The sequence below is a fragment of the Falco punctatus genome, assembly GCF_963210335.1.
Source record: "Falco punctatus genome assembly, chromosome: 2".
In the NCBI taxonomy this organism is placed as follows: domain Eukaryota; kingdom Metazoa; phylum Chordata; class Aves; order Falconiformes; family Falconidae; genus Falco; species Falco punctatus.
Window position 1 is genome coordinate 69,364,263 of NC_137581.1, and position 26,119 is coordinate 69,390,381.

The window sequence follows — 26,119 nt, forward strand, 5'->3', positions numbered from 1 at the left end:
TGTCATCCTGGATCAGTTTCCCTCATCTTACAAATCCCTCTTTTCCCCCTCTGAAGTTGTCTCTCACAGGTTCTTTGTCAATTACCTTCCACTGGTTCCATGTGTTGCAAGAGCTTCTTATTTAAAAAGCACGGATGATCCCATTTTGCTTGAATAATCATTGGGCCAACTTGGATGTGGTTCCAAAGCCCATGACTCTGAAGGAGTACTGTTGGTGGGGTTCAACCAGAAGCATGTCTCAAGATCTAATTAACAGAGGCAGGTGTGCGTGACACCGGATCCTGAAACCAGCTGCTTTACTCTTTTGCTAACTCTCAAACTCAAAAGCACCTTAAAGGTCAGCAGTCTGCTTGGCCCTCTTCTCATTAACGTCTCAAATCAGCTTGCCCAAAACCCAACGTTGAATGCAAAAACCACTCCAAAAACAATAATGGAAAATAATACTTAAATGTCTGAAAAGGGAAGAAATATTCACCACCTCAGTTCCCTGAACATTTAAACTTTCAAGACTTACATGTCCTCAGGATTGTTTTGGGGGCAGGGGAAACCTCTGAGCTATTCTTATCCTGAAAGAGCATTCTTACACTCTCATTAATTTTTAAATACATTGTTATGTGGATACCCATCATCTTGTCCTTTTAATAGCTTTTCTTTTTATATATCAGACAAGTAGTATGCTCACAATGCTTGCTTGCTATTCTATGTATGGAAAGAAATCATTGCTTTACATTGAAATTGAAAGAATATGGATCACACAGCATTTACTGGATTGCAGCTGAGTACAGAATTTTGCCTGCTAAATGTTCCCACCAGCAGCTGGAAACCAGTCCGCATGGGCACCTTCCAATTCCCAGTTAATAATCACCTCTGGCTATGCCAAGTAGCGCAGCGCAGCATCAGTCCCTTTCAAAGAGCTGGGAAGTTCACAGCTCACGCTGTAGCTTGAGCTTGGTGAAGTGAAGCTCAGGTGTTTTTTTCCTAATAAAAATTCTCTACTTAGAGGGATCTTCGCCCAAATGACGAGTACATGATTTAACCCGCAGTGACTGGCATCTTTAATCCAAATGAAGAGTGCGTGAGGGTTAGCAGCCTGCTACTGCAGTGGTTATAAAGAACTTACTTAATATTTGCTGTTAATCAGAAGCGGAACATGACTGAGAGAAGGTACACTGGTCATGTTTTAATGGCAATATGGGTTAATGACAGTGTGAAATACAGTGTCAGAGGATTACCAATGTACGTAACCATTTGTGCAGCTTTGCAAATGATCCTACCAACAGCTCAACCACCAGCAGCGCCTGCTTATTACTTAAATGAGAAAAAAACCCAATCCCGTAAAATTAAATTCTGACTTTTCGGTTGAGAGGTGAAGTTTCAGGCACTGGCATTCAAACATCAAAGTCAGTATCTGCGGGCTCAGCTTTCGGCTGTGGTCTAGAGGCGAACGGGGGAGCCGAGCTGCCCCCGGCCGGGCCAGGGCACCCTTGTCCCTGCGGCTGCCCCGACGGCTCCCCGCGGCGGGGGCTCAGGACGGACCCACGGACCCGGTGCTGGGCGGGCCCCTCCGGGGCAGGTGTGCACACACCGAGCCGAGTGTGTTGGCACAGGCTGGGCAGACCTGGGGGCCGACCCTGGCCGCCCGCCGGCGGTGCCTTCCCCGTGCGCAGCGGGTGCCGCGCTGCCGCACGCCAGGCTGCGCTGGGGGGCGCCGGGGGAGCCCCGATGTGCTGCGTGTCGGGCCCGCGGTTCCCCGGGACCCCCGAGGGGGAGAACTGGAACCGTCCTTCCCGCTCTCCTTCCCCCCGGCCAGAGGCCGCCCCCCGCCCGTAGCTGCCCGGCGGCGCGGAGCGGCTCGGATGCCGCACAAAGCCCCCGGCTCGGCGGGGAGGGCGGCCCGCACCCGGGCTCCGCCTCCGGCTCCTCCCCGGCGGTCGGGCCCGCGCCGAGGGAGCCGGAGCCGCGCAGCCCGCGGGGGGCGATGTGACCCGGGGTGCGGCGCGGCGGGGGACGGCCTCGGGGGGAGAGGGCGAGGAGGGGAGAGAGAGGGAGAGACTCCGAGCCGGGGAAAGATGTGGCTGAAGCCTGAGGAGGTGCTGCTGAAAAACGCCTTCAAGCTGTGGGTCACGCAGAAGAGCAGCGGCTACTTCATCCTGCAGCGGCGTCGGGGCCACGGAGACGGCGGCGGCCGCTTCACGGGTACCCTGTGGCGCGGGGGGCTCGGCGGGGCGCCGGGCGGGCCGGGCGGCGGGTCCCCCCCGCCTCCGCGCTGCCCTGCGGGAACTTGGCCGCGCCGGGGGGACCCGCCGGCGGGGCGGGCTGCGGGAGGCGGGAGCGGCCTCTTTGTTCGGCCCGCGGCGGGGCCCCTCGCCGGGCCGGCTCGGCTCGGCACGGCTCGGCTCGGCACGGCTCGGCTCGGCACGGCTCGGCTCGGCACGGCTCGGCTCGGCACGGCTCGGCTCGGGGGATAGCGCGGAGCGGAGCGGGCGGGCGCGGGGCGCCGCCGGCCCGGGGCATCGCGGCTCCCCCGCCGCGAGCGGTGCGGGGGCTGCTGCCGGCAGGGCCGTGGGGGCGGCCCCGGCGCCCCCCGAGTTGCCTGGGGACCCGCCGCGCGGTGCTGTAGCCTTGAGCACCGCTAAAGCCACTTTTGTTTTTATTTCCCTTCGCTTCCCTCCCGGTGGCTTTCGGCAACGTGACTAACGGCAGGCTGGCAGCCCGCGAGCCGCGGTGCGGAGGTGCCGGGGCTGGGCGGCGGTGGGGGGTGGGTGGGTGCTGGCGGGCGGGGGGGGAGGGGAGGTGCCGGGGGGCTGCTGGCGGCACCCCGGCCGCGCTGTGTCCCCTCCCCGACCGCCGCCACCCGCGCACCGTGGCAGTTATGTAAGTACGTATAGGACTTCTGGCAGATACATACGTTACGGGGTGTGCGGGGGGTGCCAGTTCAGTGCTGTGGATGAGTGGATTCTGACTTACTCTTGCATTAATGATACTACGGCTTATGTGGCTGTATGGAAGGCACGTTAATTCTGTGTGGCGCTCCAGGTGCCCGTAGTGAAGGAGGTATACATATGAAGAAGAAGGATCCTGCTGTACCCTCGCGACAGTATAGATCTGCGGGTACCCCCCCCCCCCCGAGGACGCTGCGTTAAGCTGTGCTCGTGTTGTAGAGTAACCGAGCAAGAAATTTTGGCCAAACTTTCGATTCAAAGGCATCAGCAACAGGATTCAAACAAACGATACTTCGGTAAAATAATAACAGCTTAAGTGTATTCCATGTTAAAAAGCAGATGGGGCTGTCTTGTACCTTGTAAGAATGAGAATTTTTAGTGGTGTCTTATATATGTGGGAGGATGGTCAGGTATTTTCAAAGTCTGTTTTCTACACAGTCAAAGAGTTATGTTACCATGTTTGACATTTATTTTATTAAAACCTTGTGCTTGTGAAGCATTGACCCTTGCCACTCGATAATGCTGCTTTCTGCATTTATTATTTTTTTTTTTAAATCGGAGCTTATCCTAGCTGTGGAGTCATAAAGAGTACAAAACTTAACAGTGGCTTGGTAGATCCCATGTTATCAGTGTATTACTAATGAGATGCTAGCCCTGGTAAGGTTAATGGAAGTTTTGCCAGCAAGTTAAATAAATGTTTGCCTTCGTATTTTCCCCTGCCCTCCATGTGGAAGTCATAGGCCACTCTTTTGTGATTGTAAGGATGATGTGGATTAATTTTCAAGAGTTAAAAATAGCTGTTTACAGCTGCTTGATTTAGGTCCAGGACAATCATGAGGTTGAGATCCACAAATGTTAACTACTTGTGCCTGAGCTTTCCACAGCAGAGATTTGCCAGCTTATGCCAAACAAACTGCTTTTCTCTCTGGTTAAGTTTCAGGTGAATCATTTTGCTGAATCTACAGTACATGGGCTTGCATAAATCTCTTTTGGCCGGTAAAGGAAAGCTGCTCCTGTCTCAGGCAACACTGGAACTGTAAATTCTGACAGTCCCTTAAACCATTTGGAAATGTTTGTATTTAAAAAGGCTTAGAAATTAGAGCCCTAGAACCAAAAATCAAGTGTGGGGGAGCATTAAGCATAGCTGGAGTTAGGCGGCTTAATTTTTTTTTCACAGTTTTTACTTGGGATGAGCGAAATGGAGACCTGTACTAAGAAACAGTTGGGCTTTGCTGATGACTGCTTGCTTTCAGTGCAAAGTGTACCTCCCGATTCTTGCTTTACATGACTATAGAGTCCCTTTATTAGTACCTGCCTTTTCCAAACTGACGGATACAAATGGCATTTAAGCACTACCATATTTCAGAGTGTCATCTACCGAGCTGTAAGTTAGAAGATTCTGTTTGTTTTACTGGGGAAGCAAAGCTTAAGCAACAACAATTTCCATATCTGTTTTCTTTTCCCTTTAGTAACTTGAGCGCTGGCCAGTTGCAGTTAAGTTTGGTGGAAAGGTAGAAGTTTCAAAGATGTGAAGATCCTGTACGTGAAAGCAGGTGCCGTGGTGAAAGGGAATGCCACGGCTCCTCCGGTGAGGAGGAGGAGGCTGTGTATCCTCAGGCTGTGTTAGACCCATGTAGGATCAACAGAACCTTCTTCCCCTTGCCAGAGAGACTTGATTTTGTAAGTAAAGAGTGTAGATGGGGCAGTGGACCACGCGTGATGTAATTTGCTTTAAATGGGGTCAAAGGGTGTGATGCCTGAGCTGCCCTTGTGCGTGCGACTGCAACATGGTATTTGCACTGAACCTGTGTGAGGACATCTGCTTTACGGCCCTATTCTCATATTTGCATGTCTTTTTTCTTGTAGGACACTTCTCTCTACTACCAGGGCATTTTATCCATTACAGGAAAGTCAGTTAGCACAGCTGGAGGGTATATTTTATGCGGATTTAATTCCTGAAAGGATGGACTAGAGAAGATCTCTCACACAAAAGTGCTTTTCTTCCGTGTCTACGTTTCTTTGAGTACTGTGTTTCAGTCAGACTCTGAGCAGATGTTTGTAAGAGAGAGACTAGATTTACTACTGTTATTTAATTTGCATCCTAGGGCGGTTACTGAATGCACACTGGGCTTGCAAGCAGCGGTACAAAAAATGATGGAGGCTGTGTTTAACTCTTCATTACCTGAGCAGTGTCATTCTGCTTCCTGAGGGATATGCTTTTCCAATAAATGTTTTAACTTGGCACTTTACCTGGATCTCTGCTTGAGAGCTCTGTTGGATCAGAGGCTTAGGAAGGAAATTGTTTTAAAAATACTTTACAGAAATTGAATTATAGTTTTTTAACTAGTAACTAATTTTAAGTTATAGTGTCTTAAAAATTATTTAGCTTAGCAATTTCTGTAAGTTCTGGTTTTTTTTTTTGTTTGGTTTGTTTGTTTTTCCTAATTATAGACCTTTTTGGCTGTCCCTACAAAAAGGCCTGTGGTCCTTGGTTCTGAGATTATATATTAATGATAAGCTTGAGATGCCATCAGTAGTCAAAAATACTGACAAATCCTTTATGGTAAATACTGTAAGGTGGTTTAGCCTGTAAGTGAATCGCTGCTTTCATTTTTATTAGGGAGTGTTGAGAGCTTCATTCCCCTTCCTGTTTGGTTAGATTACTTTTGTGCATTTTGACAGCAAACCTGCTTGTTCTAGGAGGTGTTGGGAATGATTTTGTCACGAGCACTGGGCTCTTCACTATTCCCAAGCAGCTAGCTTTGCAGTTGCTGTTTACACAGTACTTCACATTGCGCACTCTTAGTGTATAAAAACCTACTTAGGATTCTTTTAAATACTTGTGAATTTTCCCTTTTATAAATAAGGTTAAATAAAACTTTAAAATGAACTCTTGTTTCAAGCAGCTTTTTGTCTTTACTTTTTGAGATACTACTTTTAACTTCTTGCTTGAAGTAGAACAATAAAACATTGTGTTTTGTTCCTATTTACCCTGTGTTTTTTAATGTAGTTATGATATTTCCCGCTACTGTTCTTCCAGCCTCTGTTTTCAGCTCAGGGCACTTTCCAAGCTGGATGTAGTCTTGTATCATTTGCAACTCGTAGAGGATGAACATTTTGAGAAGAAATTATTTTCTCCTTCGGCTCATATAAAACTTTACCATTCACAACTTCAAATATATGATAATACACTGGCAAAAAGAAGTATCTTCTGTATATGAATCTGAACCTTATTATTTCTCTAGTAAAAATAAATGTGATAGGCATGATAAATACACTTCTTTGAGCTACATGCCAGTGATTGAAGTAAACTTCCATCTTAGGATTTTATTTTTTCTTTTAAATAAAATTCTTGCAGGGCGGTAACTTTTGAACTGACCTACAGAGCACCTCTTGGTTGTGAATGGAAATCTGACAGGTTAGATGATAAGAGCTCTCTTCCTTGTTTCCCCTTGCCTGGATTTTAATTTTTTAATTTTAGAAAAATGGCTGTTGATAACTCTACACACCTTTTCTGGAAATTAAAACCCCAAAAGATCTTTTGCTGCTCTTGCATACTCTCCAGTCCAAACAGTACTGTAATTGTTGTGGCTTTTAGTAGCCCTGTGCATCTCCCAAGGTCTGGGTAAATAATTTTGTAATAGAGTCTATTTCAGAGAAAGGCAGCGAGGGGACCACAGAGGTGGAGGGTTCCCACAACTCAGGTGGGGAATCCATCTAGATTGCCTCTGTTCATTAAATTGTAGCAAGAGAGGGTCACAAATATGATGAAGATTTGGATTTCTAGTGCGGATTGTGAATTAGTATTCCCATAAACTTTTTTACCTTTTGAAGGGGTGAAAGGTAAAATGAGTAGCATATTAATAGATTCATATTAAAAGATGTGGCCCAATGCAGTCTTCAAAACAACTTGCCTTTTCATCTTAAAATACATTCAAGTTACCAAAATAAGTAAGGCTCAATCTGAGCTCTAATTTAAAAAAAAAAAAAAAAAAAAAAAGCTTTTTTTAAATTTTATTATAAATGCAGCAGGTTGAGGAGAGGAAGACGCCACGATAATGATGTTGTTAAAAGATAGTGGTAATGCTCACTGCGTTTGTGGTGGTGTTTTCTTAAGGAAGAGCTCTCTCTGAAGCCTTGCACAAGGAGAGGGGGAAATCCAAATTCTTTACTGAAAGCTTGGACTCTTGTCAAAATGTAATCTAGCCTTGCCCACAACTGGAATTTGGATCGGCAAGGTTTTTTTCCCTTTTATTTTTTATTTTTTCCTCCTTATGTTGCTGAAACATCTTTTAAGGAGAATGCATCCTTGCAAGCTCTTTCCCAGGAGGGTGGCTTCTCTGTTAGAGCGTTCAGCTGGGAGGCATGAGCTGGAAGGAGGGATAGGATTGGGAAGGTCAGAATCCTACCTGCACCCAGGTACCCCAGTTCCTGACCCCAGAGCCTTCGGAGGTGTGCATGCTGCTCTGGCTCCCTCTGCTTGCCTTCCTGGGGTGGGTGTCCTGCTCCTGAGGCAGGCGATGCTGGGAGGGGTAAGGTGAAAGGTAGGCGCTTGTGCTGAAATGTTAACTTTGGGTTAAATGTTAATATTGAAGGTGGGGATAGACCTGTGCATGGGGAGGGGGGGCTGGGTTGTATCCTCTTGGGGAATGACTACCAGCCTGTGCAACACTAATCCGGGGGAACAGCTATGGTGGGTTTTTATTTTCATGTTGTGGAGGCCACATGGCACAGAAAAAGGCAGCAGAATCACAGAGTGGTTTGGTTTGGTCTGGAAGGAACCTTCAAAGATCACCTAGTCCAACCCCCTGCCATGGGCAGGGACACCTTCCACCAGACCAGGTTGCTCAGAGCCCCATCCAGCCTGGCTTTGAACACCTCTAGGGATGGGGCATCACAGCTCCTCTGGGCAACCTGTTCCAGTGCCTCACCACCCTCCTAGGAAAAAATGTTTTGCTTATAAATTAATTGAGCGGGTCTGTGGTGGCAGAGTTTAAGTAATGCTAGGTTGGTCTCTTCAGTGTTATTTACAGCACCCACCAAAAATGAGAGACTTTGTTACGTTGCCCCAAGCAGTGCCTTGTGTCTGGGTAATTTACAGGACTGCAGCAGTGGCTGGCGTGTCCCACCTTCTTGTTTGTTTTCAGGTGGAAAAGAGTTTCAGGTATTTTCACTTGTAACGTGAGAATCTAAGCATTTGGCTCCATGGCCTTCAGGGCTATAAAAATAGGCTTGGCCTGACCTGGGCTTACGGCAGAGGACTGAGATAAGCAGCTGTGGGAGCTCTGCTGCGGCAGCATGCCTGCCTGGGGAAATGGCCTGTGGGGAGGTGGGAATGAGAAGAAATAATGGGTGCACAGTTCGGCTCACTTCTTTTTCCCTGGTGTGGTTTTTTCCCTCCCCATGCAGTGGTCTGATGCCAGAGCAAGATCTCAGCATCACACCCAGGGATATGGGAGTCACGGGGACCATGGGACACAGCTCTCCACAGTGGAAATGCCCAAACTCTCCTTGTTTCTCATGTCCAGCCTCCCTGGAGTGCTGAGACTGAGGAATAACGATTAAACAATCTGTTTTAATTTGTTTCTGCATGCCAGATTAAAAAAAACACCAACAAACCAACAGAAACCAATTTACCTAGCGGCAGTGTTTGATCTGGCAAAGCCAATGTTGGAAGTAGTTAAAGGGCTTGAATGTTGATATTTCCCTTGGAGCCTTAGGTCTTCAGGCTGGGATCTAATGTTGTCTGTGCTTATCTTCAAGTGTGGTGAACCATTATCGTTACAAAGGAAACACGGCTTTCCTACAGCCCTTGGAGGAGTCCTCCTTCATCCTTCTTCTTAGGTACTTGCCCAAATGAGCTCTGCAACTTTTTTTTTTTTGGCGGGGGAAGCCTAATAAGAAACACTCATGGGTGCTGTATTGCATCAAAACCTGTTCATATAATTTTGCAGAATTCAGCAAAGCCAGTGTGGCTGGTGTAAAGCCAAGACATTGAACTCGTGTCACTAGTGGTCCTGCATAATCAGTTATAATCACTGTTCTTATCCAGCAAAAAACGTGGGTTTTAGGGAGGCCTGAGTGAAGGTAACAACCTCTTAAACATCTTGAGTTTTGAACTTTTAGAGAAATAAATCAAGATGGTATGAAAGACCTAGAGATGTCCCCAGACATTTACTCTGGGGGCCACCACTGGCCAGCAGTAACTTGATGCCCAGTGCCATTGGCTGTATCACACCTTGGTGTGGCTCAGAAGCCTCCACCCACACCTTTAAATGCCTCGTGTCTGTGGGATGAGCGGTGCTCTCTGGCTGGGCTGTAAGAGGTGAGGGTGAAGGCAGCAGTGGTCTTCAGCGTGTCTCAGCTCCGGGTCTCGCCTTGGGCCAGCCATGGGGCTGTGTTCACCAGGTAGGGCTCCTATGTGGCAGGGTGGCTGAGGTCAGGTGGGAGACAGCTTCATAACCCTCCCATCCCTCTCTCAGCAAGGACATTGTTCCTAGGGAGAACTTCTGAGATGCCTTGCAGAGCCAGGCGAGCACTCCCTGATATTTGGTGCCATCCCAGGAGTGCCCTTTTGGCAGGCCGAGTTTATGCTGATGGGTGTGAAAACCGCCTTTCTGCTCCAGCTGGAGCGCACGGATCGTGGGTGGCCGGGGAACGGGGACATCCACGTGTCCCTCCCTGTGTTCTGCCTGGTCGTGGGCTGTTGGCTCAGGCAGTTTGCTTGTCTCCTCTGGCGCGGCTAATTGCTGCCCACCATGGCTATTGTGAGACTCTAATTGTTTGCAAATCATTGCGAGGTGGCGGGAACTGTGTGAAGAAGTGTAATTAGGATTCAGGGTATGGAATGCTTCTCTGCCTCAAAGAGCTGAAATTAATTCTACTTTACTGAAGCTGTTAGTTCAATCTTGCTGTCCTAAAAAGACCCCAACTTTATTTTTACGACCGTCTTGAATTGCTTGATTTGCTCTTCTCCCAATTCACATGCCTGAGCAGCTTAGAGTGCCTCTTGCAGCTATCAGTTCTTGCAAAACTGCATCCACTGGAAAGCAACCTGCACTGTTTGCTCCTTCTGCTGCCCAGCAAGAGCTTTCTCCTTTTGGGTGAAGTACCGGCTTTGGCAGACTGCTGCTTTGGCTTCCTGGGCTTGTTTTTCTTTCAGCCCCCAGCTTTCTAATGGCAGAGCAGAAGCAGTGAACAGCAGTGAGCACCGGAGGATGAATTCAGAGGTGTGCTTTACGTGGCTTTGTACTGGAGTGAGAGCCTGGCAGGATGCTGTCTGTAATCATAAATCCCTTGGTTTTGTGGTTTTGTCTTAGAAAAATAACCTAGTCTGATTGGGGGGGGGAAAAAAAAAAAAAGGGTATGAGTATTTAAAAAAAGGCTTTGGCATGATACAGGTGAGCGTAGCCACCATCTGCTCTTCTGCATGGCTCTGCAGAGCAGCCACTGAGCAGTCCCTGCGGTCCCCAGAGCCAGTGCAGTGCCACCACCTCCCTGACTTCGGCAGTGCCTGCGGCCACGAGCAGCCTCAGCTTTGGAGGAGCTGAGCATATTGGCAAACTGGTTTGGATCCAGGTACTGTGAGGGTCCTCTGCCCGTTTTCCCAGAAGGGCTCAGTGTGGCAGGCATTCTTAAGGCAGGCCTTGCTGCACATCTGTCCAGCTGTGCTGGTCTCAGGTGCAATGGAAACCTCAGGTCTTTTTTTTCCTGAGTAGTCCAGGGAGACGTGGAAGGACAGTTCTCTCTTGGCTTCAGACTTGCGCAGTGGTCAGTTTGCTTGTACAGTGGCTGAGCTGGAGGCATAGGCTGGACTCTTTTCCTCTATGTGACCCCTTTGGTTTTGGGAGAGGGGTTTTGGGGGGGTTCAGGGCTGTGGCACATGGATGGGAGGAGGTGCCTCCGTGGGTGCATCTGGCCTGCTGCTCCCCGGGTGTTAAATCAGAATTTCTTACCAGCTAATTGCAGACACTGCATATGGTTGCTTCTTTGAACTACATTGACCTTCACTCCCTGCTTTGTAATGAATTTACGAGTTTGCATTAAACAAAAGGTTCTGGCTGTGGTGACCTGATGTCTTATTTAAAAACAAAGTGGAACTAGAAGGGTAATGGGGCTCGGTATTGCGGTGCTGCAGGCACTCTTGTCACTTAGCCTTTTAACTCTCCTTCCCCCACGCCAGTAGCTGCTTTGGCCTTTTTTCTGTTTTATTTTTGAGGATTTTATCAATTTATTGGTCCCAGACTCCTAAGTGATCAGTCCAAGTCCTTCTGCCTTGCAGCACGGCTTAGCTGCCAAAGTGACCATACTGTTTATGGGAAGGCATTGGAGTCATTCTGAAAAAATTCCCTTTAAGGCCTTTAAGAGAGGATGGAGGTGAGCAGAAATTGTCTTGCTCTATGTAGAGGGGGTCTTAATTCATGTGCTGGTGAGCGAGGCATAATTGTTAGTGCTTCAGACTGTCTCTTGAGTATTATCCTAAAAGGTGGAAGTAATAGATAGCTTTTCAGTTTCGGTTTTTAGTTTGAGTTCAGCTTTAATCAACTTCTGCCCAGTGTTTCAGAAGTTTAACAGAATTTTTGAAATACCACGTGGATAATTAAGACTGATCCGGGAAAGGAGCCTGCATTCTTTAGTTTGAAAGATAGGGTATGTTTAGTAGAAATTGGTGTTAGATTAACCTACTGTAAACATGTTCCTTTTTCTAGATTAGTTATGAACAGGGATAACTTGTAATGGGATCTTTTGTCTCTCTGTGGCCATATAAGGAACCATGTCTTTAAAGGTGGAGGGTGGTGCACTTGTGGTATTTCATTTCAGAACTTGATTGTTATAAAATATCCTTGACTTTTTTTTTCTGTGAAGAACACTCAACAGGTTCGTTGTGCATGATGTCATCTTTGCATCCCATTTGATTACAGATTGACCTCTGTAAAGGGCAGACGTTTCCTACCTGTTGCAGAATTTGAAATGGTTCCGGGCTTATTTTTATACTTTTATTTATTTGTGGTAATGTATCTGAAATATGTGTGTACATTTGATAAAAATGGACTTGCAATTGGAAGTACAAGAGTCGTGTTTTACTTAGAGGTATTCCAATTTTACAGTACTCGAGCAATAAAATATGCACAAAAGTAGATGTGAAATGAAACAAAAACTACCAAGTAAGGTGTGCAATTTGTGGCAAGTTTTTCAGATTTGTTTTATAGACTTCTGAAAAAAACATAGGTAGATGTTCCCTCTACCTGAAATCCAGCTTCCAGCTAAAGTGATCAGATTTATTGAGGAGAAGCATATAATTTCAGTAGAAGTATGTCTTTTCCTACTTCTTCTGTCCTCTCCTCTGTATTTGTCCAAAGTGTACGTTACACCTGAAACTTGCATCTGAATTTTAGCCTGGGAATACTCTTTCTGCATGAAGTAACCGGTACCTTTTGAGGAGCCTGCGATGTTCTGTCAGTGGTCATTAGCAGAAGGCTTTGCAGACCTGCAGCTTTCCTCAGTGCAGTTACTGTACACTGAACCACTTTCCTGAAATACTTCTGCATCTTGGGAGGTCAAAAAGCGGACGAGAAGTTGGTGGAGTGGCTTGTTAAAGGGAAAGAGGTACTCTGAATTTTAAGTTCCTCCCCCAAATCTTGTCCCGTATAGATTAAAAAGAAAAAAAGCACAGGAATTTTGGGAAGGGAACAAGTGTGGCAGTTCCTCTCTCTTTTCCCCCTTCTGCTTCTGTTTCCTTTTAATTTTTGACTGTCCTGTGGTATAAATGGCTTCGCTGTTGCCTGTGAAATGGAAGAGGTCTGCTGCATCCTAACTGAAGGCTTGCTAATGCATCAACATGGGAGCCTGAGACCCTCTATATAATTTATATGTGCCAGAGACCCTTTTGTTTTCTGGACAGAACCAGTTTTCTAAGAGACCCTTCCATGGAACAAGCTGTTAGGATGTGTTACCAGAAAGGTGCTTTCTCACAAGCTAGGTGTTTTTCAAAACATGTTTCAAAATCAGTGTAAGTTTCTTGTTTGTTTGTTGGTTCAAAGATCTTTAGGTTGTTTATTTTTCCATGCTTCAGTGAGAATCATAACACAAGTGTTACCATTGGTAAGTTACCCCAGATGAGAATGAGGCAACTCACACTGGAAAATTTTTTCCTCTAATTTTAGCGATTTTTATGCTGCTGCAGTTTCAACTAAATTATCTTATTAGACCTGAGTGTATTTATTAGTGTTGAATCCTTTCCATGCTCCTGCAAATGCACTCTTAGGAGTTCCCTTTCCCCCACCTGTCTGCCTCTGTCAGTCTCTCCTTTATTTTTCAGCACTTAAGCATCAGCTTCACATGGGCAGCCGAGCCACTGCAGATGTACAGGTGCTAAACCACGGTCCCGGGGTCCTGCCAAACAAGGTTACTGCTCCGTGTTTGACAGGAGAAAATTAACAAGGTGAAGGGAGGGACTGGCGCTTGGTCGACTTCAGCAGTGCTCGCTTTAATTGTCCCCCGCTGCCCACACATCCCTTCTGGAGCGACCCCACCGCAAAGCCTCCTGGCAGAGGTGGGACAGGATGGTGTGTCCCCCCCCATGTCAGCCATCGCATTGGCTTTGCATGGCTGAGGCGTGGGGTTGCTGTGCTCCTGTGAAGCCCTCGTAGTGGGGGCCAGGCCACTGGGCTTGGTTCTGGCAGGTATCCTGATGACCACGCTCTTTTTTTAATTCTCTTCGATTCTTAGTTCTGGCTCCTCTTCATCATCCTTAGTTGGTATTTTAGCTGTGGGTAGTTCAGACAAGGGAGGTAATTTTTTTCTTTTGCACAGCTGAAGGAGGGATTTTTTTCTTTTTGGTAGTTCATAAGCAAAATGGGAATTGTAAGCAGAAGTGAATAGTGAGAAGAGGAATTGGTTTCTCTGGTCACATTCAGGAACAGAAAAGGGAATTAATTTTGCACAAGCTAGGAAGTAAAAACAAAATTTTGCAGCTACTTCTGTCCTTTCATGCATTTTTTAATGACTTCTGAAAAAAAAAATATTTCACAAATCAGATGTTCATTAAGCGTCCTTTTGCGATTTCGGTAGCACTTCGTGTTAGCTGGCTTTTTTTCCATGACTTTAATGAAATGAAAAAGAAATGTTCCTCTTAGATCTATCATCGGGGGAAAACATGCACAGCACTTCGTAAGTTTCTTTTTCTCTTTTTCTTTCTTGTAATGTCTCAAGTCTTTTGACATTTGAAAGTTAAACCCTATTTTTGTTTTCTGCATCATTTGATGCTATCTTACTGGCTTTCATCCAGCTGTTTTGAAGACTGCACACTGAAGTCAATGCTCTGTATTCTCTGAGCACAGGTAATTCACTACCTTTTGTACGTGGATGGATTTTTGTCTTTTTTCTTGCAGTTACAGGAAAGCATTTAGCATTTTCTGATATTATACGTATTATTGGTCTCCAAATTCAGGTCTCCATTTTAAATAGATTGGTGTAATATCTGGACATAACTGAGAAGCAAACTGGTGCTGAGTAATATCTCACCATACAGTTTTAAAACTTACTGTGTCCAGCTTCTGCTTGGCTTTGAAAGCATCCTTGGTGGTATGTGTGTGAATCCAAGGAGGAAGTACTTGAGGTAATTTTCTTTGCTCTCAGAAGGTTTTTGATGCTGTTCCATGTGAGCTTCTTGCACCTTCTAGATCAGAAAGCGGTTACACTGCTGCTTTGTTGTGCTGTACTCAAATTAATTAGCCCTGGTTTGTTGTCTAAGTGAGAAGGCATTTCAGATGAGGACTTAGTAGGTCTCATTTTATTGTTTCCATTAATCACTTAGGTGATGGACTGGAGAATGCAATTATAAAAGCTGCACGTGGTGCCAAGGGTTGGCAAAACTTGTGGAGGCTGAGAATAGTTCCTTCTGTGTTGCATTAATGATGAAGAAATACAACAGGTTGGAAGAATTACATGTGCAAAGGGAAAATGTGGTACTGCAGAAAACTTCCTAGATACTCTCGTGATATAAGCAGACATGGTAAAGCCGTTCCTTGCTGTCTGCCATCCCTCTCTGTAGGAGGCTGTGTCTCTGCAGGACGTACAGTATAAGGGAACGGAATATAAAGTTGTTCCTGAATTGCTGTTTGTGTAGGTACCATAAACCAATTCTGAGTTGCTTTAATATGCCAGCTTGCAAAGCATGGCATTTGGATAACTTTTTCACGCACAACTTGGTTCCACCCGCTGAGGCAGGGCGTACTGAGGAAGGCCAGCGACTGTAGCTGGCCTGCAGATGGGGAGGTCTTTTTGGGGGCAGCAATTGCTCCAGCTCTCCAACTGTATTTATGTCAAGTGCCGATTTACAGTGGGATACTGCTGCAAGCTTTCTTGAATAAGGTGGTGTGTATGCAAGGTACAGGAGGTGATTTTCCACTCTTCTTATGGCTGAGACTTCATGAGTAGTGAGCATCATGTCTGGTTTGGGGTGTCACACTTACAGATAAGTTGGAGAGATTCCAATTTAAGCTAAAAAACAGTGATCTGTTGGAAGAATATGACCCATAAGGAAGAAATGAGGTGATTGGGATTTCTTTAGGAAAAGAAATCATTAAAGGGTGGGCAACCATGATGACTTTTTCAGTATGTCAAGCGTTAACAGCAAAAATGCCTGTGGCCAATTACTCTCTGTGTTCTGGGGAGCAGGATTGATTTCCAGCAAGAAAGTTCAAGATTGTGGTGGTTGACTATGAAAATAGTGGAAGAGGCTAGCTGGGGAAGCTGTTGCATCTTGGTGGTGGGAGGTTTTGAAGAACAGGTTAGACAAACACCACTTAGGGCATAGGTGTATTTATCCAGCTTCAGAGCGGGGCTGGAGCAGTAACTTCTTAAGGTGCCCCCAGGTCTTTCCACTTCAAGTTCTGCGGTTGTATGCATGTATATATGAGGCAAAACTGGAAATGCAAAGAACTTGATACGCTTTTGATCTAATCCGGTTTGCCTTTCGCATTTTGAGCATCTGTAAATCACAGCATAAAATAGGGGAAGAATTGTTATTGTTATGTTCTGTATTTTAATTTTACAGCTCTAGATGTGAAAAGACTTGCAGGCTACAGAAGTGAAAGTTGGCACTAATTTTCTTTTGCCCCCCTTTTTCTTTGCAGGTCGCTTGGTTGGTGCCCTGGACGCTGTGTTAGACTCTAATGCACGTGTTGCTCCGTTTCGAATTTTACTCCAAGTTCCAGGCTCACAGGTTTACTCTGCCATTGCATGTGGTGAGTTATTGAACGGATCAGAAGTTTACTGGGCCGTAGCTATTGGTGAGTCACAGACGGAAAACCCCAAACCGATTCTGAGCATGGTCAGTGTCTGCATGTCCAAGAAGCTCAAGGTAACCCCAACTAGTAGTGTGTGCGTGGAAAGCTATTGCCTATAGCTCATTTAACAACCAAATTAACCTCTGGTTAAAATCCCAGATAGGAATTATGAAGAAGTGTTAACTAGGAACATTACATTTCTATAGAAAGCTTGTTTAGCTGAGGGTGTTTTGTGTTAATTTTTTGTCTCTTGCTAAGTAGCGTGGTTCTGTTTATATGCATTTCTTTTCCTACAGTAGTAATAGTTCCTTGCAGCAAGAAGCTCCTTAGTCTAGCCTTTCGCTAGTCTAGTCTTCCACTTTCTTACCGTGAAATGTCTTACGACTCTTGGTTATAATGAAATATAACTGGAACATTTAGAAGGTGCCATATGATTTAGGAAGTAAAGTTGTCAGGGGGGAATGTCTAAGTGCCTGGTCTGTTGTGCACTAATCCCTTTTGCAGTGTTTCTGCAACCTCTGAAGGTCGAGCTCATCTTCAGGAAAGTGATAACGATGTGAATTGCAGCAACCTTGCTGTGGCACAGTAAAGGCCATCTGAATGTGCTTGTTCCATTCACCCTGTTCTTGCTTGGCCAGTGTGCCCGGCTGTTCTCATCCCTTCTGCTCCAGTTTGTAAAATCCTAGCATTGCAACTTACGGCACGTTTTCCTTTGGGAATGCTTTGAAGCTGCTCCAGCGGAGGTTTAGACTGGACATGAGGAGGCATTTCTTTACTGAGAGGGTGGTCAAACACTGGAACAGGCTTCCTGGAGAGGTAGTTGATGCCCCAAGTCTGTCAGTGTTCAGAGGCATTTTGGACAGTGTCCTTAATAACGTGCTTTAACTTTTGGTCAGCCCTGAATTGGTCAGGCAGTTGGACTAGGTGATCATTGTAGGTCCCTTCCAACTGAAAATATTCTGTTATAATTCTGTTCTGTTCCTTTCTTTTAGGGATCAACCCATTAAATAGTTAGCTAATGTAAGTGTTGACATGTTGTTAATGGTGTTTGATGTAATAGTCCCTTAAATAAAAAGGGGCGATCTATATGTTTGCCCCCCTTCCTCTGTACAAGCTCATTCAGCATTTCTTCCGTGGTTCAGCAGAGAACCCTCTGCATGTTCTCCATTAACACTGGGAATTTTCCCCTGCGCCAGATGCGTGTGAAGAAGCTTGTGTGAAGTCTGTGCTGGTTTTGTTGTAGCTCGGTTTTCTTCATTTTGCAATTGCTTTATGCTTTATATCCCGACCCCCTCCTTTTTATATTTAAATAATGCCATCTTATGGAGAAATTTAAAAGCTTCATGCTGTTACAGTCCTTTGATGAAGCCAGGTAGCTTTCACTGGAAAAGTAAGCTCAGTGTTGCTGTCATGGGCTTCTTGATCATTTGAATATATGTAATACTCCTTTCTGGGGCTGATCCTTGCCCTGTCCACGCTCTTACTGCCCACAGTGGGTTTTTTTTTCGTATTGGCGAAACTATAAATAAAAACCATGCCTGGTTGGAATGGTTAAGGATTTTGCTGAGATAAACTTAGTTGATTGATGTTTTCTAAAATTCTGTTTGGCTCTTCTGAATGGATGCTCAACCCTGAGAAAATGAGATTTATAGTAACAGCAGAAAGCAGAGGGCTCTGTTTTGCATGCTGCGTGGGTAGGACATAGGCAGTTGCCAGAGCTGCACAGGAATGAAGAACCATGGTAGCAGAAGTTGTTTCTGAATAATATCACTGCTGTGAAACCCTGACGTGAGTGCCCAGGGGAGAGCTGGCGCTGGCAGTAGGAATCGGAGGAACAGCATCACCCAGCTCTTTTCTTAGAAAGCGGGAGGACTTTCCCTGAGCAGAAGCGGCTGTCACTGTTTGCCCAGCTCTGCCCTGTCTGAGCGAGGTGCTTCACTCAAACATGACGTTAAGCGTTTTGTTGCAGGATTTGGAAGGAGCAGTGAGTCAAATTAAGGTTTCTGTTGTATAGCAAGGACAAGGAGCAGCTGCAGAAGTTCCTTCCCATCTCCTGGTGTAACTTCATTAGGGGTAGCCATCATGTCATTAGGCAGCTAATTAAAATGACATTTTTTTAATTGTATGTTGGCAGTCCTCTGTTCCAGGAGCTGTAAGGCTTAAATGGGAATATATGCATAAAGGTCAGATCTGTGTTGGAGACTTCTGCAAATCTCTGAGGGCTGCTAGGAAGTCTGATCCCTGCCCAGCACGGCTGTTCTGGCAGAGGTGTTTTAATCCAGATGGTTAATCATGTTGTACCAGTGCAGGGGGGAAAAAAAGGCTGACCTCAGCCCCAGTGTAGAGCCACTTATGATTTTTCCTTTCAGAAGGCTTGTAGGCAAAACAGAAACTAGTCCCAGTCAAGAGAAGTAGCTTTTGGGAAAGGGAGCACAAAGGGATTGGTGAGAAGTGGGTTTAAAGAAGAGATTATGAGGAGTGACGCTGTAGTGAGACTAAATATACATTTGGCACAGGCACACGAAGAAGGTGGGTAAAAAGCGGAATAAAATGTGGTGCAGAGCATCGGCACAGGACGAGGAATAAGGAAGAGATTGGTAATGCTTGTGCAAATCACAGGACAACTTTAAGCCATGAAATGGAAATTAGAAACAAAGATGGGACCCGAAGAGCTGTGGTCTTGGGCTGACCAAATGAAAGGGACAAAGAGATCTTTCAGTATTTGGGCAGAATCCCTAAAGATACCTAAAGGCATCAGGAAAGGTTTCAGTATCCCCCATGGGAGACAGCCACTGCTAAAGCCCAGGCTCAGAGCAGGCTGAGCCGTGTGGATGCTGCTGTAAAAGGCATCTTGCTCATAGCTTATTTCACAAGAGGCAGCCCACCGGCTCTCCCATATGGTTGGTATCTTCTAGGTTACTCAGAAATAAAACTTCAACTCAGTATTTGCTTTGTGCAGCCATTCAGTATAAAGTGACTGTATCTCTTAATTAAAATAAAAAATAAAATTAAAAATAAAATTAAAAAAAAAAAGTTCTTAACCATTGATACAACTTGGTTTCTTTACCTAAAAGGCATTTAAGTGCCTCTTCTTTTGTGATTTTTATTTTTTTTTATTTAACCTTGATTAATGATATTTATGAAGTTCCATCACAAGACCTTCCTGTCAAGGAAGTTAAAGCTTGGAAAGTTTCCCTGCCAGTTGGCATTCTGCATGGAAAACGGAGCAGAGGAAAGTGGAAAATCCTTAGCTAAATTTATCATTTTTTTGTTTTGAGGCAACATGATGCCTCTTTAATGGACACACAAATTAAATCTTGAGATAATGGGTCTTCTATTTTAGATTAATTTTATTATTATATTCGTCTGTGATTTGTATGTCTTGTACATTGAACTACTTCTTTCTTCCACCAGCAAGGCATTAGGAAAAGCAACTTTTGCTGCCTTTACTTTTTTACTGATAATATTTAATCACTGACCAGTAAGACCTGGAGGGGCCAGGTTTTTACCTGATTGCCCTGTGTGTTGCCCATCTTGCTCTGACTTCTCTGCCATTGTGTCTTGCAGTGACAGTTCAGTCTCAGGCAGAAAGAACCAAAACAAATAGGTGGTAACTGAAATATTATTTCTGCAGTTACATTTAAAACAACAACAGCGAAACCATCAAGTAAGTCCTTAGAGAGGGAAGCCTTAAAGATTTGAAAATCTGCCTTTGTCAAAGATTTGTTGTTCACTGTATTTCTTCCCTAAACTGCAGAAATGTGCTCTTGTAGACCTTTTAGGTGTTGCTGAACCAAACTTTTATTTTTAGGTACTTTAATTATTATAGAGAGCTTTTCAAATAGGATGCAGATTGTGACCATGTGTGTTCCTCTCAGAGGGTGTGCATGTCTGTGTGGGATGTGCGTACTGAGGGAGGGAGAAAGGAAGATCAGGGACTTCTGGGAACAGGATGTAAATTAAAGGTTTCCAGTGGCTGCTTAAGGGTCGTCATGTCAAAATAAGCCACAGTCTAGCAGCTGAGGGTGACTTTCTGTTCTGCTGTTCTTTCTGCTTTGACTTTTAATGCAGCATTTGCTGGCTGAGAGTGTTTGAGAAGATAAAACTAAAAGCACTAAAACTAATTCTCTAAAACAATGAGGTTTTTGTTTTTCTTTAACTATACTGCTACGGGCGAGACCTTTTTGACCTGTGTGCTACCAAGAATTTTGAGGTTGAAAGTGCAGTTTCTCATAATAAATTTATGAAACAGTGTGTTTTGGTTTTTTTTTTTTTTCTTCCTTTCAATTTTATTTTGTAGGATGAGTTTCAATACACTGCTTTTTGCTTTTCTAGGTGCCACTGCAGAGGAGATAAACCAGCACTGGGAATGGCTGGAGCAAAACTTGCTCCATACTTTGTCTGTGTTTGACAATAAAGAAGATATTGTTAGTTTTGTGAAAGGGAAAGTGAAGGTAAGGAAACTGTCTTACTTTCACCCTTTCCTGCCTGATTACGTGTGGTTTATTAGAAATAATGTCGTGAAGTTGTTGTCATCATTCATAATTGTTTTTGTCCATCTAAACATTGTTTATTGTTTTTCTGTGTGGCACTTGCACCTGATGTGGCCAGCATCTGCGTGCCTTTACTCACATTCCCTTGGAGACATCTTGAAACCAAAGTATCTAATTTAATCTTTATCTGACCTGTCCTTTCCCAGCTTCACTGTTCTCTTCCCTGTGATGTGCAGCTGAGCTTTCTTCAGCATCTGCTTTCCACCTCTTGAAAACTTTGTTAAATACCTTCCCTTGCTATATCTCAGCTTTTCCTCCTTACTGTGTATCTCCTCCTATCTCCTGTGTTTTTCCTAGCTTTACCCCATCAGTTCGGTACTGCTGTCCCTCCTGGTGGGGCTCAGAGGTGTCAGCAGGTGGGTAGCCACGGTGCCCGGATCTGCTGGCAGCAGTATGACTGCAGCTGACAATGCAGTCCTCGCAGCACAAGGACAGGGGACAAGGCCCTTGTGCAATGGCACCTGCATCATAAGGATCTGGCACGGAGACTGCCGGTGGCTTTGTAGGATGTGGGAGTCATGGCTGGGCTGCAGTGAAGGTGTTGACTGGCCACAGGGTTGCAGAAATGAGCATCCTTTTGGAAGGCTAAAGAATTTTAAAATTAAAGGAATTTGGTGACTGAAGACCAGATTTAAAATAATGACGGCACGTATGGTAAAACTTAGAAAGCCTGGTGTCCTGAGCTCTGCTTCTAGTAAAATACACACTCTGAGAGGAGCTTGGTGATGGCTGGTGGGGGCGTGGGTCTGCTGATGGCTACTGTACCTCAGGTCCTGCTGCAAGCTTTCCCTTGCTTAAGAGTTCTAGTGAGGTGCTCTTCACCCCATACCCTCTTTTTTGGTCTGGAAAATTTGTAGGAACATAATGTTTTTGGTGAATTTCAGCCCTGCTGCTGTGATCTGAGGGGTCTGTGAAGTTGGGGAAGAAGGGGACAGAGAGGCAAAACATCACCGTGCAAATCTTAGGTTTTATCCTTTCTTAAAAAAAAAAAAAAAAAAGTGTTTTGTCTAATACAACTAATCTGTCTTGATAATGCTGTGGCAGCTGGTTACCTATACCTAGCACAGCACATATTTAAAATTCTTCAGGTTTCATTAGTTCATGCTAAGTCTGGGTTTTGGACCCTCACCTCTGCTGTAGGCTTTTGGCATGTTAGGACTGCTTGGCAATTCCAAATGATACCAGGTGCTGTAACATACAGATTTTTTGTCTGAATAGTGCAGTACATACTTAACTCCTTTGTTGTAATACTGCTATTAAAATTCTGAACACTTAATTATATTTACGTAGATGTTCTTGAAACCATGTTTTTAGTGGTTCCAAGCGTGTTACAAGTTACTGACACATCTCACCGCGTTGCCTCTTTGTAGGGAAACAGTACTGTTAGTGTACACAATTGTTAACTCTACCTTTGCTCTGTATACACCAAATAACAGTAATCATGAGCTGTAGTGAAACTAGGGTTCTGCCAGACTCACTGAAAAAATTATAATTAAGGAAAAAAAAAGCCTCAAGTGTCTTTTTGGTTGGAAATTTGAAAAAAATGGTTTGGAAGCATGCAATATGTACGAGAGATGCAAACACTACAGAAGTTTCTCCTTTTGTGGAAATTGCACATCAGCTTGAATTTCTTTGTAAGAAAGGGTTGCATTTTTAAAATATAAATGGGTAGCTTGTAGTGACTTGCTTGAGTATGGATGCCCTAGCTTTATCCTGATACATTATCTCGTTATGGACTCAGGCACTGATTGCGGAGGAAACGAGCAGCAAGCTTGCTGAGCAGGAGGAAGACCCTGAGAAGTTCCGAGAAGCCCTGGTGAAATTTGAATCCAGATTTAATTTTCCTGAAGCAGAGAAGTTGATCACCTATTATTCCTGTTGCTGTTGGAAAGGAAAAGTTCCTCGGCAAGGCTGGCTTTATTTAAGCATCAATCATCTCTGTTTTTATTCCTTCTTCCTGGGCAAAGAATGTAAGTGTAAATGCTTAGGAAAGCTAATGCTGGGGAGAGATATAAATACAACTATATTTAAAAGCAAGAATAGCTAGAATTTTTATGAAAAGCCTAGTTTGCCTCTGCAATTTAGTTTCTGGGGTTTTCTGTTGAGCTGAAAGATCCTGTTTAATTTAGTTTTCACTTCAGACTTGATGTTTATGCCTTAGTACGAATCCAGTAATAAAAATGAGACTATAAGAACATGCAGACACAGCTGCTATCTGGTTCTTTTTCTTGCCATGGTGAAGCAGCCTTAAAATGTAACAGACCTCCTACGGATTCTGAAATAGAGACTTTTAGTGCCGAAAATGGTGAGTAAGGATGGGTCCCTCCCACAGGCGGGGAAACAGAGTCATTGCCGCCACTGGCCGGGGAAGGGCTGGTGGGGCCAGGGGTGCCACAGTCCAGCTGCCTGCCCAAAAATAGCCCAGGAAACATAACAGGGATGTGTCCTGGAGAACTGGGTGAAAATTCAGAGGTTTTAAGGGAGAAAAACAGCAATTTGGGGAGCTCTTTGTGAATAGCAGTGCAGGAAGGTCACAAGGACTTTTTGGACATTCAGATGGTTTGGGCAAGCTGTAAGACTTTGGTCATGGTGTTTCTCTACAGAGGAAAGGTTGTGTTGATTAGGAAAAGCCTGTCAGAATAGATATTAGAATAGACATTAGATAGTAAAATTTATAGCTATTTAAATTCCGTAGCATTTCTCTGTTTAGTAAGACTGTGCATGAACTGGTAACATTTTAAGTCCTGTTTATCCTGCTGGAACTTCAGCAAGGACAGTAATATAAACCTGTACTGCTATAAATACAGCAAGAATTGTCAGTTACAACAGTTAGGAAAACTTTATCATTTACTGTCTGGATCTAATATTGGGGTGGCTAGTCAAATAAAACCGTAGATTTAAAAATGAAGTACATGAATATACAAATAGATAGCAATTGGTAATTTCTAAGACTTGAAACATACAAAGACTAGAGTTAGAGATCCTTTTTTTGCCTTGTATTATTTCAGGCCAGTTATTTTGTCGTATCTGCAAAAGGTGGCAGAGTTAGATTTAAAATGCTGCTAAGTTTCTTAGTTGTTATAAAAACAAAAGTTGAGTTTGCTGGGAAGACTAGAATGGAGTCACTTGATATATATTAGATACCCGAGTTGTTCTTTCATTTCCTTGTTTTCTGGTTAGTATTAAAAAATACCCTTTGTAAGTCATTTCTTCTGGCTATCATTGCAGGCTTTCTCTCATTAAATCTGAGTTATCTGGTCTACCAAAGCACACAAAGCAAAAATGATAGTTATTAATGATAGATAATGGGGGAAGAAGGAGGGAAAGAGAAAAACTCTTTATATTGTTCCAAAAATCTTGTTTATGCAATACCACAGATCGTTAAATGATACCGGGAGTACAACATCACGCTGTATTATTAAAGAAGAAATCACTTCTCACCTCTCTTAATAATAATTCATTATGAAAATACAAAACCCCCACAAACAACTACATGTTTGCAGATTTTTATTTTGACCATGTAAAATGCACTGTTCATTCACTGTTGCAGTCATGGCCTTTGTGTTCCCATGCATTTGCATGGAAATGTGAAATAAAAACCTGAATTTCCTTTTGGTTAAACAAACTTCCCTAGCTTAGTGGGAAGAATTGTATGTTGAAATGCTTCCCACGTCCTCAATTCTGATAAAGCAGATTGCTTCTGTTTCAGAGCTTGTATTTTGTCACATTTATGGAATACTAGTATTACATTGAATAATCCAGATTTACTATAGTTCTGGTTGTTACTGTTTGAGAAACTGATGGTGATTATATGTAGAAGAAGTGATTCATTGTCTTTTTTTCAGGTAGCCATCACAAATAAAGTCTGGTTAAATCTGGTCTTGAAAATATTGCTAAGGAGTCACATTTTTTTCATTCTGCAATACAGCGCAGGGGAAAAAAAACAATATATGTGTTTCAATAAAAATATTTCTTAAATATGTTTCAACTCTATAAAAATCCCCCCAAACTGCAGACTGAAATCTCTTTGTAGGCAAAGCGTTAAGTCCTCAGTTTCTAGCAAGTCTGCCCCCTTCTCCTTGTTTTATTTTATGTTGAAATGACCTGGAATGCAATATTGGAACCTGTTTTCAGCTCCTCATAAAATTAACTTACAGCTTATGCGAGCGTAAACTCCATGGAACATTTTTTCCAGGACAAGTCCCCTTTTATCTAAGCCTTGAAGTATTTGCAGTATTTCAGAGGCATAGAACATCTGATTTCTTGAAAGGGCGTGCCAAGGTTTCTTCACATTTTTTAATTAAACTTGTGTTTTTCTAAAACTTTGAAGACTTTGTGCCTTTCATCAGTAGTTTGGGCCCCTTACAGTCGGCTGTGCTGTTACTGTAACCAACGCTGTAGAGCCCATGTGATTCTGACCTGCGTGAACAATAGTGCTATTGCTGCGGCGCTATTTAATCTTTCTTCCCTTGGCTGTGCCCGTACAGATGATTTTATGACCATTCGCAACAGTTTGTGTGTGTTGACACAGCTGTGCTTTATTGAAGTAAGAAAAAAATGTAATCTGCAAATAATCTTGATAGCTGTGGTTTGTGTAGTATAGAAAACTTGCTGAGGGTAGCTCCTTGGGTAATTAATGATCATGGAGAAGTGTCATATATACGACAATGTTTGTTATTATTGCCTTTTTATTGCTTTATGGGCATCAGGAGACCAGCTAGGGATGTTAGGGGCTGTAGTCTTGATGTCGCTGGCACAGAGAATCCTGGGAAGCTTCAAACAGCTGTTAAGAAGAAATTTAATCCGTTTTGAAGTCCTTTCCAGCCTAATTTCTACCCAGAGATTTGTATGAGAAGGGCAAGTAGCATCCTTCCAGTGGTTATCAAAAATAGGCTGATTCTGTTTGCTATTTGTATTTATGTGATTCAGCGGTGTTTAATTCTAGGGAACAGTGTCCTATACTTTTTCTTTTCTATAAACACATCTGACTACAGTTAATGTTTAGGGCAAGATTTGCCTGTGCAGCTTTTCAGTAAAAAATAACCAAAATGGGAAAATCCTAATGCCTAGGCAGCTTTTTTTTTTTTTTTTGAACGCCCTGTTTATAGCAATAATGAATTTTAGAAAAAAGCCTGTGTGCAGAAGCATCCTTTTGTAGGGGAGTTAGCTTTTTTTTTTTTTTAAAAAGTACTGTGCATGGTTTTCCACCTGCCTACAGTTTTATTTCTGGGAGATTACAAAGCCTTTCCCTAACATCTTCGTACTCTTGAAATAAACTGTGTCTTTGGGTAGTAACAAAGCAGGATGCAGAAATGACTTGTAAAGGAGTTAGGAA

At 43.9% G+C, this 26,119-nt stretch overlaps 1 protein-coding gene across 2 annotated transcripts in view; it reads left to right on the top strand.

Annotated features, from left to right (window-relative positions):
- Positions 1–1,787: 1,787 nt before the first annotated feature.
- The window catches only part of TBC1D8 (TBC1 domain family member 8), a 50,337-nt gene continuing 26,005 nt past the window's right edge, over positions 1,788–26,119 (top strand). The window contains exons 1-4 of one of the 2 annotated variants that reach the window (XM_080377269.1): positions 1,788–2,196; positions 16,079–16,234; positions 20,567–20,685; positions 22,526–22,754. In XM_080377269.1, the coding sequence (XP_080233395.1) occupies positions 1,857–2,196; positions 16,079–16,234; positions 20,567–20,685; positions 22,526–22,754 (844 nt within the window). In that variant the 5' untranslated portion in view covers positions 1,788–1,856. The remainder of the gene's footprint in view (positions 2,197–16,078; positions 16,235–20,566; positions 20,686–22,525; positions 22,755–26,119) is intronic. The other variant, XM_080377270.1, reaches the window with a different exon arrangement.